This window comes from Alosa sapidissima, chromosome 6, assembly GCF_018492685.1.
Source record: "Alosa sapidissima isolate fAloSap1 chromosome 6, fAloSap1.pri, whole genome shotgun sequence".
NCBI classification, from domain to species: domain Eukaryota; kingdom Metazoa; phylum Chordata; class Actinopteri; order Clupeiformes; family Clupeidae; genus Alosa; species Alosa sapidissima.
The window spans coordinates 37,251,216-37,266,722 of NC_055962.1; the positions used below are offsets into that span (position 1 = coordinate 37,251,216).

General features: G+C 41.2%; 1 protein-coding gene across 5 annotated transcripts; it reads left to right on the top strand.

Annotated features, from left to right (window-relative positions):
- Nucleotides 1-9,707, top strand: LOC121712104. Of its 5 annotated transcripts, XM_042096087.1 has the most exons (10): nucleotides 1,134-1,440; nucleotides 1,871-1,938; nucleotides 4,621-4,823; nucleotides 5,191-5,883; nucleotides 5,992-6,203; nucleotides 6,301-6,367; nucleotides 6,645-6,810; nucleotides 7,863-7,935; nucleotides 9,006-9,116; nucleotides 9,213-9,707. In XM_042096087.1, exons 3-10 carry the CDS (start codon nucleotides 4,625-4,627, stop codon nucleotides 9,246-9,248), a joined length of 1,557 nt encoding a protein of 518 aa, XP_041952021.1. In that variant the 5' UTR covers nucleotides 1,134-1,440; nucleotides 1,871-1,938; nucleotides 4,621-4,624; the 3' UTR covers nucleotides 9,249-9,707. The 5 variants fall into 5 exon arrangements, 4 of the variants coding, with proteins under 4 accessions (XP_041952022.1, XP_041952021.1, XP_041952019.1 ...); XR_006032513.1 differs by having other exon boundaries at nucleotides 1,135-1,440; nucleotides 5,191-6,203; nucleotides 9,011-9,116; XM_042096085.1 differs by having other exon boundaries at nucleotides 1,135-1,440; nucleotides 5,191-6,203.
- The last annotated feature ends 5,800 nt before the right edge of the window (nucleotides 9,708-15,507 follow it).

Consider the following 15,507-nt stretch of genomic DNA (forward strand, 5'->3'; position numbering starts at 1 on the left):
ACATATATTACTACTGACATTGGGTGGCGTGTTCCTTTAACTGGAGGTAAGTGGAGCTCTTTATCACAGTAGACAACGGCGTCTGCCACACTAGAACTCAATACCTGAGCTGCCAGGTTCACTTTCATTTTTTGTTTTTGCTACTCAGTATGGGCCATTTTCAACTTGTTGCCCAGGCGTAAGCCCTCGTCCTCCTGCAATTTATTCAGATGTGCTAAATACTGCCATTTAGTCTGAAAAACACCACCATCCGCTAAGGCATTTCGTAAGAGCTTGATCATATGGCATGCATCCAACAACACATGGATATTTTGCGAGGGATAAGCAGGGTGAGGAAAAGAAGCTTCCATGTGTGGAACCTGAAGCTTGGCTCCCAGCTCCTTAAACATGCTAAAGTTGCATGCTGTGCCATCACTGGTGAGGGACACTACACGCACACCAGTAGCATGGAGCCGGTGCAAGCATTCCCTCATCATGTTTGCTTACTCTTCCCCAGTCAAACCATTGATGAGGAAATAGGCAACAGGGATCTTCCAAGAATCTTCCAAGATTCATTAATGGACACAGTCATGACCACTAATGCCTCTCTGGCTTCAGGTAAGGAGTAGTTTACTTGGCCACTACCTACATCCACATAGCCCTGAATTTTACCCCCAGAATATTCTACCTGCTTTCTAATGCACATCTCATCCATCATGAGAGAACAGATAGTTTCTTTACCCTCACTGTAAAAAATTGCTGTAATTTTACAGTAAAATCTTACTGGAAATTACTGTATATTTAACTTTACAGTAAAATGATGTAATGTGCAATGCATTATGGGTTATCATACAGTTTACAGTCCAGCATTGCAATTTTACAATAAGACCAACGAGATTCCACAACATTTTCCCGTAATTTCCTGATTTGTCAGGCTTTGTTGGCTATATGAAAACGAATTGTAGGCCTAACCAGAATGTGTAGCCTATTTATGTATTGCTTTATTTTAATCATATTAAAACCACTATTTTGCCTGTTAATTTACCCCATGCATATTTAGCTTCAGTTTTTTTTCTTTGCAGTGGTGTTTGGTGTAGGTGTAGCTTGTGACATATCAGGAGGAGGCTGGATGAAGAAATGGGTAGATCAGCCTAACGCAAACTGCATACAGGAAGCTCCAAAAGATATAGTGATGTTGTCTTTTTTAGTTTTGAATTGTAATACAAATGATTTGTAATGCATTTTTGCATTTTAAACTTCTGCTGATAATGAGTGAAAGGGTGCTTAGGGCTTTCTGCAATCAAATGCACTGCGCCGAGGTCGTCTTGACAACCTCATACATTGTTGCAAATTGAGCAGAAACCACAACCACTTTCCCACGGTAAGACTAACAGAAGACACTACGAACACGTTGTGGGTAGAAGAGGAAGACACTACAGCGGTTCACAAAGAGATGTATTAGTAAGTACATTTTCATGACCACAGCCATAAAAAACTTTTCAAACGTTTGCAGTAGTGGGCTATATCCTCGAAAACACAAAATCTGTTCAAATAAAGTGCCAGCTTGTAGGTTGAATGACGATAAATTCTAAATTCTTGATGGCGCTAAATTCTAGTTGTCTTTGCTGCTAGCTAGCATGGGAAAGCCACGCACTCATGGTATATTTAAAAAAAAAAAAAAAAAAATATTAACATATTAGTAAAACTGTCAGCATTTCAGTGTTTTAAATCTTTAATTGCGGGTTTCGAACTGAAGCATTCGGTTGTTAGCCAAGGTTTGTGAAATGATAGGCTAGCTAGCACCTCTAACATATTAGGCTAGCATTACATATGATCTAACGTTAACGTTAGTGCCTTTCTAACACAACCGTTTGTTTCTGTTATTTTGCAGATTAACGTTAAATGGTTCGGTTCATCCTGAAACAAGCCGTGACAACCTTCCGTTCGTCCTGAAACAAGGTATGTTTCTTTGTAAGTTTTGTCAGCATGAGTTTAACAGCATACTGGGGTTTTGTAGACATACAAAGCAACATAAAAATACCCCAAACCAATCATTTACTTGTGGAGTTCCTGATTGTACACGGTCTTTCAGGAAATTTAGCGCTTGCAAGTCTCATATATACAGAGACCACAGGGACTATCATAGGATTACTAATGTTAGAGGTTTACAATTTAATTTATCAGACTCTATCACTTGCCACATTGAAGGTTGTCAGTCAGAGTTCCAAGACCTAAAAGGTCTCATTTCACATCTGAAGGGGCATATACAAGAGGGTAGAACAATTGGTTGTCCTTTTAGAGAATGTAGCAAAACATTCCATGTGAAATCCACATTTGCTTCTCATATATCTAGAACACATAAGAATACTTCAGCCGATCAACTTGTTACACTAGGGCCAGCCTTAGGTAGTGACCACACAGGTGAGACTAGTAGTCAGTCGTTTGACATTCACAATGATGGTGAAGAAAGCGAGTCAGGTGGGCAGCAGGATATATTTGATGTTGATGAAACACTCTACCTTAAAAATCTGGCACTGTTTTATTTGAAGCTTCAGGCTAAGCTGTTATTACCAGCTTCTGTAATTCAAACAATTTTTGAAGAATTCCAGGATGTTCATGATGTTGAACAATGCCATATGTTTGGAATATTAACTGAGAAGTTGACCTCGCTAGGCATGTCAGAAAGCACGATCAAACCAGTAATTGAAGAACTTAAAACAGAAAGTCTGCTAACACGCTTTAACTGCCTTTTCAAAACAGATCAACGGCGTAAGACCATCTTTAAAAACAGTTTCCAATATGTTGAACCATTACGAGTATATCTAGGTTTAACTGATGCAGGAAAAGTAGCCTATGCCCAATATGTTCCAATACAAGAAACACTTCTTGCTCTCTTTAAAAATGAGTCTATGAAGCAACAGTATGATGAAGTGCGTAATCGTGTGACTAATGGTGGTGTTATGCAGGACATTTGGGATGGAGAGGTTGTGTCCAAACACTTTTTATTCCAGTCTGACAGGTCATCTTTAGCTTTAATACTCTATCAAGATTCATTTGAGGTGGTGAATCCACTGGGATCAGGGAAAAAAAAGCACAAGGTGCTAGCTGTGTACCTAACCCTGGGTAATATTTCGCCATGGTACAGATCAAATATTGATCATATGCAGCTTGTTCTTTTGTGTAGAGAACAGGACTTCAAGACATTTGGACAGGAGTTAGTCTTCAGTCCTTTGATAAAGGATCTGAACAACTTGGAAGATAATGGCATTGTGAAAGATGGCAGTGTTCTTAGAGGTGGTCTGTGTGCCATAGCTGGAGACAATCTGGGCTCTCATAACATTGGAGGCTTTGTAGAAAATTTCAGTCGAAGTGAATATTTTTGTCGGTTCTGTGATATTAGCAGAAATGAATTTGAATCAAACCCTTTGTCAACTGCTACCTCCAGAACTGTTGAGAATTATCAAGAAACTCTGCAAAACTTTCAAAACAGAGAAAGAACTGACAAGAACAATGAAAAGGGTATCAAATATGATTAAATTTTTAATCAGCTTCAGTACTTTCATGTGTGTCTGCCTGGATTGCCGCCTTGCTTGGGTCATGATCTCTTTGAGGGTGTTGTTTCCTTTGATATGGCATTGTTGATTAATCAGTTAGTGGTTCAGGAAAAAACATTTTACCCATTTAGAGTTAAACAGGGCAATTGATCACTTGCAGTTTCTTGGTAATGACGCTAATGATAAGCCACCAGAAATAAATTCAGGCAATGAAAAATTATCCGGACATGCTGTCCAGAACTGGTGCCTTTTAAGAGTGCTACCTTTGCTAGTGGGGAACAAATTACAGAGCCTGGCCGAGAGTAAGATATGGCATCTGGTTCTGCTCCTTCGAAAAATTGTTGCATACATATGTGCTCCTGCTATAACTGCAGATCAGGTGGCATATTTGCAAATTCTAATCGAAGAGTACATTTCTGACAGAGCTGAATCCTTTCCTCAGAAGCCCTTGAGACCAAAACACCACTACCTGTGCCATTATCCAGAGCTGATCTTGAAGTTTGGGCCACTAATACGTCTTTGGACCTTGAGGTTTGAGAGTAAACACACTTATTTTAAACAGTGTGCTCGAAAATTGCATAATTTCAAGAATTTGTGTTCCACCTTAGCAGAAAGGCATCAGCTTCTGCAAGCCTACTTGAGTGCAGGCAACATCTTTCCTCCTTTGATTCGCAATGACAAAGGAGATGAATTTCATTCGAATGATTACAACTCAGAAATTGTAACTGCAGTATCTCAATTCAATTTTTCTCCCAATAACACTTGTGCTACGAATGATGTCACCTTCAAAGGCACTAAGTACAGAAAGGGACTCCATGTGATCATTGGAAAGGAAGAGGATGTATTGCTTGTTGGGGAAATCAAACTGATTCTGATTCACACTCAGTCTGAAGTTTACTTTGTTGTAAAGAAATATCAGACACATCTGGAAGTTAATTTGGGTGTATATTCAGTGCATGACTTAGAACAGGGCTCCCACTTTGTTTGTCTTAGATATGAAGAACTGCTTGATTATTATCCCTTGCCAGTCTATAAAGTGAATGATATGTCAGTGCTCATCCTTCACCACTCTTTCCCTTCTTTATAGAGCCATGACTCAAGAAATAAAGGAGGCAATCCTGCAGGTATTACCTACATTAGCAGAGGATACCCTGTCTTTGCTGCTGACCAGACTTAACAGCATTGGCGTGGACCGCAAGTCGGATTTGCAATATGTGAAGGAGGAGGATCTGTCAGAACATCTTCGACCTATAGAATCGCGAAAACTGCTAAACAAATGGAGCACCGATGGTATTGTACTTTGCTTTGTTCTTATATTAGGAAATCACTCATATCTTGTTTAATATTGTAAAAAGTTTATTTTCAGCTAGGCCATAAGATGTATAGTTACATCCCCTGAGTGTGACAAGAAAAGAAAAAAACATAGTTCATTTAATTTTGACACCACGGTCTCTTGTTGTGTTACAATGCACTGTACTTCAGCTTTGCCCAGAGCTCTGTGGAATTGCCACAGCACTGCATAGGGAGAAAAGTGATGACATAGGGGCAGTCTCAGAAGTTTTTAGTTGTTTGTTGAGGTTGTATGGGTTCCATATTGTACATATGAATGTGAAAGTTGATTTATGTCTGTTTTTAAAATGCATATCTGACTTTCCAGGGCAGCTGAGGTGTGCTGAAAATTTACAAAGTGACAATTCACAATCAGACTCCACACGTAGTCCATGCAGACTGGATTCATCCTCCTCATCCTTCTCATCCAGCCCAACCAGCACAAATAGCAGCACCAGCACAGTCGACATAGACTCTTGGCCAGACTGTTTTAAAGTTCCTTGGGGCAAAATGCCTCATGCCATATCAATGGCTGTGCATTCACAAAAGCGCCCAGCTCCAAGAGACCGAAGAGAAATGGTCCGGATCATAGTAGATGAAATGAGGGTGATTGAAGCCAATCCTTCTAGATCTGATTGCTTTTCTGTTGCTAAGAAAATAGTTAGACAGTATCCCAAGAGCTTTGCCGATGTCTTGAAAGATGGCACTAAAATTGGAAGTGGATATGCTTCCCTTGTCAATCAGATTAAATCCAGGGTTGAACACCTGAATAGGGACAATGTTACAGCAAGACGCCGGAGAGGAAAAACACTGCCAAGCTCATCCACCACCAAGAGCACCAAAGGACCATCAGATCAATATGGGTGTATCAGTTGGCAGCCTGAGTGTCCTACTGGGGAAACTGAAGACAGCCTTAAGGGGAAAAAAGAACAAATGCAAGAGATGTTTTCAAGAGAAGGTCCAGTGGGGGGAGAGAGAGGATGTGTCGACCAGCTAATGCATGTTACATACTACCTGCAACGTAAGTCTATCAACGCAAGTCCACCTCACACAATTGCTGAGCTTAGAAAAGATTGGCCATATCTCTTCACTCAGAAAGGCCTCTACAGTCACTTTCAGCATCTTACAGACATACCCATCCTGGAAAAAATGGAGGGAGCAATTGCAGAAAAGGGAAAGATGATCCTCCAGTTTTTTCGCCAAAAGCCAACAAACTCGGAGGTGAAGCAGGTGCTGTCCATGTTTGAGGCCAGTGGGTCTACCGTAGTTGGACCTTGTGTTATCCTGTGCTTAATGGCACACTTCAAAGAGAACCCAGATGGACTACTGTTACAAGTTGATGTAAGTATACAATATTTCACTATATCTGTCTATGTATGTGTCTAGTTTGTCTATAATCAGTTGTGTAATGTTTTGTTTTGCTATTCTTCTGTTTCAGGAAACAGCCACTCCTGCAGACGTGGAGAGATTGCCTTTACCAGATGCTCCCAGATTAGTTATTCAAGGTAAGTGTTCCAATTTAGCTTTTTGGTAGTGGTAAAAAATTGAAAAGGGCAACATAAGACCATAATAAAACTTAAGAGGAAATGTATTATGTATGATATTTGTCCTTTGCTGGGTGTTTAATGTGGCAGATGTCAATTTTGTTTGTAGTCTGCAGTCCGAAAAAGACCCATAAATGAATCGGTGTGCCCAAACCTTTGACTGGTAGTGTGTGTGTGTGTGTGTGTGTGTGATTGTGTGTGTGTGTGAACATTTCTTATGTTCTTGGTTTCATTTCAGGGAACAAATTTGTTTCCAACAAATGGATGCTAACCATCGAAAAACAAGTGGTGATGACTCCACATTCAAGCTTCACTGCAGGCCTGGCCACTTTGTTTGCAACCTTATATACCTTCAATTTGGAGTACCAAGAGGAGGCTTCATGTGTCCTTGAATTCATCCAAAGGTATTATAATATGAAAAATATGATGACACAGCTTCTTGAGTGATAGCCTAGTGTTTGTTTTAAAGTCTTTTCTTAGAATTTTAATTAGGCCATGAGCTACGGGGCCTTACAATCACCCCCTCACCTCCCAAGGGAACCAACTTTTTTTTTGAAGGTCTGACCATGCTAAACATGAATTTGAATGTTAACATTGAACATTTTGGATTGAACTACCTGTTTCAGCCCCATGAATAGATTTACATTGAAAATCAATCTATTTTAATACATTGTTAATACATTAGAAGAACATCACTGTCCATGGCATAGAGGAAGGAGTGACATCTGTCTTTGCATGTTTAGTCACAAGATAGATATGTAAATAATAGAGACCAAAATGTATAAGCTTCTCACCAGAGTCACCAGGCAAATCAAGTAGAAAGACTATTTTGGTCTCTATTGTTTTGGGAAAAGCCAATTAAACCACTCGAACTATACATTTTCTGAAAGCTTATGCCCTCTACACGTGATGAAACATGCAAAGACAGATGTCACACCTTCCCCTATGTCAATGTCATGGACTGTCATGTTCCTATAATGCATTTCCAATGTAAATCTATTCATGGGGCTGAAACAGGTACTGCAACCGAAAATGTTCAATAATAAAGGAGAATTCCGATGTGATATTGACCTAAAGTGTGTTGAAACATGATACCAAGTGTGAACGTATGTCTCATAGCTCATCTCGGCTTGTCCCCTGCACTCCGAAATCAGGGGACAAGTGCAGGGGACAAGCCGAGATGAGCTATGAGACATACGTTCAGTCGGTATCATGTTTCAACACACTTTAGGTCAGTATCACACCAGAATTCTCCTTTAACATTCAAATTCATGTTCAGCATAGTAAGGCCCCGTAGCTTGCGGCCTACATGTGCTGTGTATGTGAGTAAATACCATCTGGATCTGGAGACTGCTCACCACTCCATCATTCATCTTTTAGTATATCTTATCTACTTGTCCAACCCTCTCAACACCACTCTTCCCCCCCTCTCTCCCCCTCCCCCTTTTTTTTGAAGGTGCTTTGTGGGAATCAACCCAGACACCGGCTCCAAGGCTTCAAGTGGAAAGAAAAAACGTCACACAATCAATGTAAAAGTCTGCACTCTTTTACGCAAGCTCATGGACTTTGACTGGCTTGGTTTTTAGGCACTCTCTCATTTTCTAAATATTTTTTCCAGGCGTTTATTGCTTTTGGTAACATTCATCTTGTTTTAAAAATCCACTCATGGACTTTGACTGGCTTGGTTTTTAGGCACTCACAATGTTTTTCCAATGTTCAATTTTCAGATGTTTATTGCTTTTGCTAACATTCAGCATTCTTGTTTTAAAAATCCACATAATGTTTTGTCATTGTAAGTGACCAACCCCAGAATGTTTGTCCGGTTTGTGGTGTATTGGCTGCGCTAAAAGCCCTATTGGCGGCAGGAAAAACAATGAGAAAATTTGGTACAACATAGACCGAATTAGTGGCCCGCCAGATAAAGCTAGGACACTTTCCTTAAGTTTCACTCAAAGTGCCCCATCAGGTTAGCGTTAGCTACCGGGCCATTATTTCGGTCTATGTTGTCCCAAATAATAGTGAAATTATGCGGAGTGAGTTGAATGAATGGCATTCTTTATACATTCAAAATAAAGTTGGAAGTTTAACTCTGAACCTTCTCAGTCATCATTATGGATTAGCCTAACTCCAAGGGATTAGTTTAGTTGAAAAGCATTTAATGAGAAACAAGATTAGGCATGTTAGCATTCATTTTACAGTAATTTTACAGTACTTTTAGCATGCAGTTTTTTACAGTAACTTACAATAAAGTATTGTAAAGCAAATTTAGTCACAGGTTGTTGCTGTAAATAATAAACAGTATTATACATTATTTATTCAGTTAGATGCTGTAAAATAACGTCAATAAATCGCAACACAACTACAGTATTATACATTATTTATTCAGTTAAACACTGTAAAATAACGTCAATAAATTGCAACACAACTACAGTAAGGTACTGTTTTTATTTTACAGTAATGTATTGTAATTCAGTATTACTGGACATTACTGTAATTCTACAGGTATTAGCTGGCAACTTTATTGCCAGTAATTTACCGTAAATTTCACAAAAATTTTTTTACAGTGCTGTTTTTTATTGTCCTCCACATGACACCGAAGTGCAGAAAAGGATGCCTTGGTAAATCCAGGACCTGCATCCACCGAGTTGTACCAGCTCCGGATGGTTTGGGGGTGTGGAAGGACGAGATCGAAGGACTGGCGCACATACTCGTAAGCCTTAGCAGAATAGAAGTGTAAGGTTAAGGCAAATGTTCTTAATTGTTCTGAAATTCTAATAGACGTCCTGTTCCTTGTAACTCTCAACAGCATTTCCATAGGCACACCAGATATGGAGCCCTCTAGAAGCTCAGCACACGGAGACGAAATAAGCGCTTTCTGCTTCAACTCAAGGATGATCGAGGATAGACTGTGAACTTTTGTTTTTTAATCTGTTAATTCTGTCATTTTGGACCTTTATCCGTTTGCGGCATTCTTGGAGTTTACATTCCACCACATTTACCTTGCGTTTCAGTGTTTGTGGTGAATCACTGACCATGTATGCATGGTCTAGAAGAACATTGGATGTCTCTGTTGTGCTAGGGTAACAATAATCATGTACCACAATGTGCTCATTGCCCAGTTCCTCTTCCACGTCACCCATACCTGCCTCCTCTGCATCAAAATCAAAATCCCCCCCCACCTCATCATCAATACCTGCCTTTCCCATCGCCAAACCCTCCTGTTCATTATCAGTGACATCCTCGGCCAAAAAGGCTGAGTGCAGAGTATATGCAGAGTATATGTTGCACATATGTTGCACAAATGATGAACTCATTAATAAAAGATTCAAATTAATAAAAATGTAGTTTGCTGTAGATTTTCTGTTCAAGGCCTATAGTGTGATGTACATTTTTAGGATAACACAATGGGAGTCATTATTGAGTAGGATCACAGACTTTGTATACACCAATCATTTACTTTGCCTAATGCTTTGGACTGGTATTCAAATCCTTCAGTGTGCAGGTGCACAATGTAAGACTTGCAGCTTGTTAACCTTACACTTATAGGTTGTTGAAATGAAGTCATGCAAATGAAACAACTTACCTATAGAAGTCCACACCTTGGCATTCAGGTATATTGCGGTTTGAGCAATTAATTGCTGAGTATCCAGGCATTTTAAATGTCTGCAAGTCTTGTAACTATGATCATGTGACACTATGCAATCTGGATGTGGAACTATTCAGGTAACACTACATCTATTTAAAGCAGGTGTGAACAGGGGCTATTGGCTGTAGGCTTAATTAGTCTGATTAGATATTTCATTGCAGGCAGCATGATTTCAATAAAATGCACCATAATTGTCTCTGAAAAGCAAACCAATAATCAGACATTGATTGTCATAATTACTAGGAGACCATTATAAAAAAGAACCAGACAGATAGAGAAAGAGATTTATTCATCCCGAGGGACATTTTATGACTACAGAGATCTGGTAGTATTTTGAGACAACGTAGGCCTATTATAATAGACTAATCTTGTAGAAATAGGCTACGTTATTGTGGACATGCTATACAGTAAGACGGTAGGCTACAGAGCATGGGTGTATGATGAGGCATTACTGAACACCAGTGGAGTATTATAGGCCTATATGAAGACACTACTAGGCCTATATTATTTTTCGTCAGGGGATAAACGTGAACCCAAAGCTGCGTCTCGTTGTCATGGGCTACTTAGGCACAAACCAGCTGCCCATACACTGTGCGTTCTAAAAAAAACACACAAATAACACAAACATTAACAATATGGCGACATTTACTAATATTTTCTAGAGACGCACCGATATGGAATTTTAGGGCCGATAACCGATATTTATTGGTTTGTAGGGATGGGCATCGTTAAGAAATTATCGATATCGATGCCATTGTCGAGTCTGCTTATCAATGCGATTCCTTATCGATTCCCATATCGATTCCTGTACCATTTGCTGAACACTTATAGGATGGCTTTGAGAGTTGTTGGCTTTGAATGTCTAATTTAAAGTGGTTTTAGAGAATGAATATCAAGTGTGCAATATCAATACAGAAGTTGAATGCTTTAAAATTTCTAAAAAAGTAAACATTTCTAAAACAAAGCTTTGTATTGGAATCGTTAGTGGAATCGTTAACGTGTGGATGTGTACGATTCTGATGGATCGGAACGTTTGAAACCGATTCCTAACCGATACCTGGAACCGATTCCCAAGCCTATTGGTTTATTGTGGCCGATACCGATACGATAACCGATATTATTACTCTTGAAAAATTGTGAAAAGTGATTTGCGGAAAGCATTTTATAAGCATAATTTTAGGTTGAAACTTAGGTTTAGTTTCAACTGCGGGTAACTGAATAAAGCTGCAACTCCTCAGACTGTATCTTATGTCCGTCTACTCTGTTGCGCACAACCTGCTGCAGCAGAAATGAAAGGAGTTAGCCCCGAAGGTTTTAATAACTTATTATGATGACCTGTCTGGAACTGAAGCATGAATGGTTAGCATAATTCTAGGTAATACAAAACCCAAGCTAAAGTAATGCAAATAGAATACTAAAACACAACTTAGAAGTAGGCCTACTTACGTACTCATCCCACTAACAAGTTGTTTTTTTTTGTTTCTCCGACCAGCGCGGTAAAGTGCAAACACACCAGCACAAGACGGCTCTAGATAGGGCTGAGCTCCGCTCTGTTAAGGTTAAATGGCGGATCATTCATGAGAGGATTTTGAGATGCACAGATTCCCAAATGAACGCATATCCACAGATTTTGTTAGAGTGGTGAAATACAGTCACACCGCTGACATTATATTGAGGAAAAATTATAGCCAACCAAGCTCAAGTAGCTCAGTGTAGCCAGACGGACCTTACGTAGGCCTAAATTAGGACTTTAAAAAGTTTCGGCGCAAATTATCGGCCAGAATTCTGTTATCGGACCGATAATAATATTTTCATTTTTTCACTTATCGGCTAATAATATATCGGCCGCCGATATATCGTGCATCCCTAATATTTTCTTTGTATTAGTTTAGTCCCCACATAATAATCTCATACAATATTAAACTAGGCTGTATGTCTGAAGTTTGGAGCGTAATCCAGGTAGGCCTACAAGTCGCTCATCGTCTTCCAGGAAATGCAGAGAAATGGTTTACCACCATGCACACGCGACGGAGCTCATGCCCAACTCGAAACTCGTGCATGAGCTGTCAATGAAGCATCTACCAATCAGCATGTGCAAACTGGTGCCGGAAGTTGCAACCATGTAACGCCATGTTTTCAAAGATGTCGGCGGCCAAATGCCATGCTAACTGGCTGAAGCTAACCCTCCAAATCCTGACCCCCTGGGGTGGACGACCGGACATGGATGGCTGGAGCCGGAGTCCTGACTGGAGCCGGAGTCGGGACTGGAGCTTGAGCCAGCGTAGGAGTATGACTCAGGGCTGGAGTTAGAGCAGGATCTGGAGCCTGGCCTGAGGCCGGAGCCGGAATGGGGGCTGGAGTCGGAGCCGGAATCGGAGTCGAACTCGAGACTGGAGCAGGAGTCTAACTCGGGACTGGAGCAGGAGCTGGAGCAGGAATCTGATGCGGGACTGGACTGGGGACTCGAGTTGGAGCGGGGACTGGAGTCATGGGAACAGGGAGGTTAGGAACAGGAAGGGACCAGAAGTTGCAGGGAGCCGGCACAGGAGCGAGGCGAGGAGCCGGGACTGGAGAACGTCGGGGAGCCGGGACTGGAGTGAGGCCCGGCCATTCCTCCCCAGAGGACCAAGTGAAGAAAGGGGAGATCGCACACAGGGACTGAGTAGTTCCAAAAGTATTTTTAAAAGCCGAAAAAACGATTACATAATATAATAATAATAATAATAATAATAATAATAATAATAATAATAATAATAATAATAATAATAAGCTTTATTTGTATAGCACCTTTCATACACAGAATGCAGCTCAAAGTGCTTTACATTTGAAGCATGTAACACAATAATAGTCAGTCAGTCATTATCAAATCACTTTTCTTTGCTGTTTATGATCTACTCAGCAACATATCAAAAATATAGAAAATGACGTCATAAGACTGGCAGCCTTAACCCTCTTACCCCCCACAAGCACGCCATATGGCAACTGTGGCAAGGAAAAACTCCCATATTCCAGGAAGAAACCTTGAGCAGAACCTGACTTAATAGGGGGAGCCCATACAGGCCACATAAACAATGCCAACCTTCCCCAGAGGACCAGCAGTCTTTCAAAATACTGGGGAACCTCTTAATGGCGAGTCGGGTTGCCCAGAAGGCCGACTTTCCAAAATCCTTGTAGGAGACGGGATAGCAAACCAAACCAAACACTTGCCTGCTTGATCGGTAGTTTGGTCGGTCATTCTGTAACCGTCGGCTGTAGAGAGCTGGACCGAGGCGCAGGGCAAGTCGAGGCAGGGCGAGTTTAAGGAAAACCGTCATTTTTAATGCGATGAATCGTACAGCAAACCACGTAACAACATCAATGACTGACAGGGGACTGAGGGGAGACAGAGGGTTTAAATACACAGGGGCTAACAAAGCACAGGCGAACAAGGAACAAGAGACAGTTGGAAACCATAATTAAACTAACAAGGATCAGGTGAGGGGCGGAGACACAGGCACATGGAACAGAAACACATGGCAAAACAAAGGAGCCCATGGAACAGGACACAGGAAGTAAACAAAGCAAACAGGAAGACACAAGAGGAGCAGACATGAAGGAAAACACTAAACAGGGAAAACAAAACACGACAGGACCCTTACAGTTGCAGTTCAAGTTCTAATTTCAAGAAATTACTCAGAGTTCTAAGAAAACCCTCATCATGTTGTGGTTGAAGTCATTGAGACTTGAATTCATATTGATTTAAAAATTGGTTTAAGGATGTTTGATATTTTGGTATTTAGTATTGCCTGTACCCCCACTGTGTGTCTGCGTGTGTGTGTGTGTGTCTGTGTGTGTGTATATAAGTATAAGTATATATACTTTTTTGATCCCGTGAGGGAAATTTGGTCTCTGCATTTAACCCAATCGGTGAATTAGTGAAACACAAACAGCACACAGTGAACACACAGTGAGGTGAAGCACACACTAATCCCGGCGCAGTGAGCTGCCTGCTTCAACGGTGGCGCTCAGGGAGCAGTGAGGGGTTAGGTGCCTTGCTCAAGGGCACTTCATCCACAGCCCACTGGTCGGGGCTCGAACCGGCAACCCTCCGGTTACAAGTCCAGAGTGCTAACCAGTGGGCCACGGCTGCCCCGATATAAGTATAAGGGAGAGGGACCCTGAGACTTTGGAGTGAGAGACTAATGACAGCCTGCATGGGAGTCAGACTAGCGAGTGTGCAGGAAGCTGCAGGTGTGTGTAATTGAACAGCCTCCTGCCCGCTTCTTTTTGAAAAACAATGAATACGCTACTGCCATTCTCCCACGTCTATGAATTCAATTAAACATGTTTGATTAAAATGCACCACTGCCATTCTCCCACGTCATGAATTCAATTAAACATGTTTGATTAATCTGCCAAAATAAACCACAGAGCAGCAACCATTAAGCAAAATCGTAAAGAGAAAAGTGTAATATTTAGTTTGCAATCGTGCTCATTAGAAAAGTTTTAAATACCTTTCCTAAATGCCTTCTTTTCACGACTACGGTGTCAAAATGACCTGAGCCCATACTTCATTTAGGCTATTTTACATATTGGCAATAAGACAATGTTTACATTTAAATACATACAGTAGTGAACTGCCTTGTTTGGTACAGATTTGAAATCTTCCATAATTGTGCACAGGATTGTGGGTGTTCCAGGCACGCAGAGGATACACACATGCCAGATGGCCTCGATGGAGGGGAGTGAGGAACCAGTGATGCGTTGGGCAGTTTTCACCACCCTCTGCAGTGCTTTTCGGTCGGAGACAGACCAGTTGCCAAACCATACTGTGGCGCAGTTGGTGAGGATGCTCTCAATGGTGCAGCGGTAGAAGTTCACCAGGATCTGAGGAGACAGGTGGACCTTTTTTAGTCTCCTCAGCAAGAAGAGACGCTGGTGAGCCTTCTTGATCAGGGTACAGGTGTTGAGGGTCCAAGAGGTTTTTGATCAGGGTACAGGTGTTGAGGGTCCAAGAGAGGTTCTTGATCAGGGTACAGGTGTTGAGGGTCCAAGAGAGGTTCTTGATCAGGGTACAGGTGTTGAAGGTCCAAGAGGTTCTTGATCAGGGTACAGGTGTTGAGGGTCCAAGAGAGCTTCTTGGAGATGCGGACACCAGGAACCTTAAAGCTGGTGACAGGCTCCACCTCGGTCCCATTAATGAGGATGGGGGTGTGTGTGCTAGCTTTTGACTTCCTGAGTGTCTCACGGAAGTGGACTCAGCAGTGGACATTTCAATTCAATTCAAACCCTTTATTTATCTCCAAGGGACAATTTAAACAGTATCATAGAGTAGAACAGACATACTGATGTAAGAACAGTAGGTATAGATGTTTCAAATGCACTAGAGTGCAGTTCTGTGCTGATTTGTGCATCTTGCACAGTGAAAGGGCAATGCTCACCTACATGCCACAGAGTTTTGGAGGCTTCTGCACCC

Bases quoted from the DNA above. Each gene is read 5' to 3' on its own strand.
- LOC121712104 (XM_042096085.1), top strand. From the start codon at position 4,625: ATGACTCAAGAAATAAAGGAGGCAATCCTGCAGGTATTACCTACATTA. The intron at 6,368-6,644 runs GTAAGTGTTCCA...GTTTCATTTCAG, and splicing joins TCCCAGATTAGTTATTCAAG to GGAACAAATTTGTTTCCAAC. The intron at 7,936-9,005 runs GTAAAAGTCTGC...ATGACACCGAAG, and splicing joins AAAAACGTCACACAATCAAT to TGCAGAAAAGGATGCCTTGG.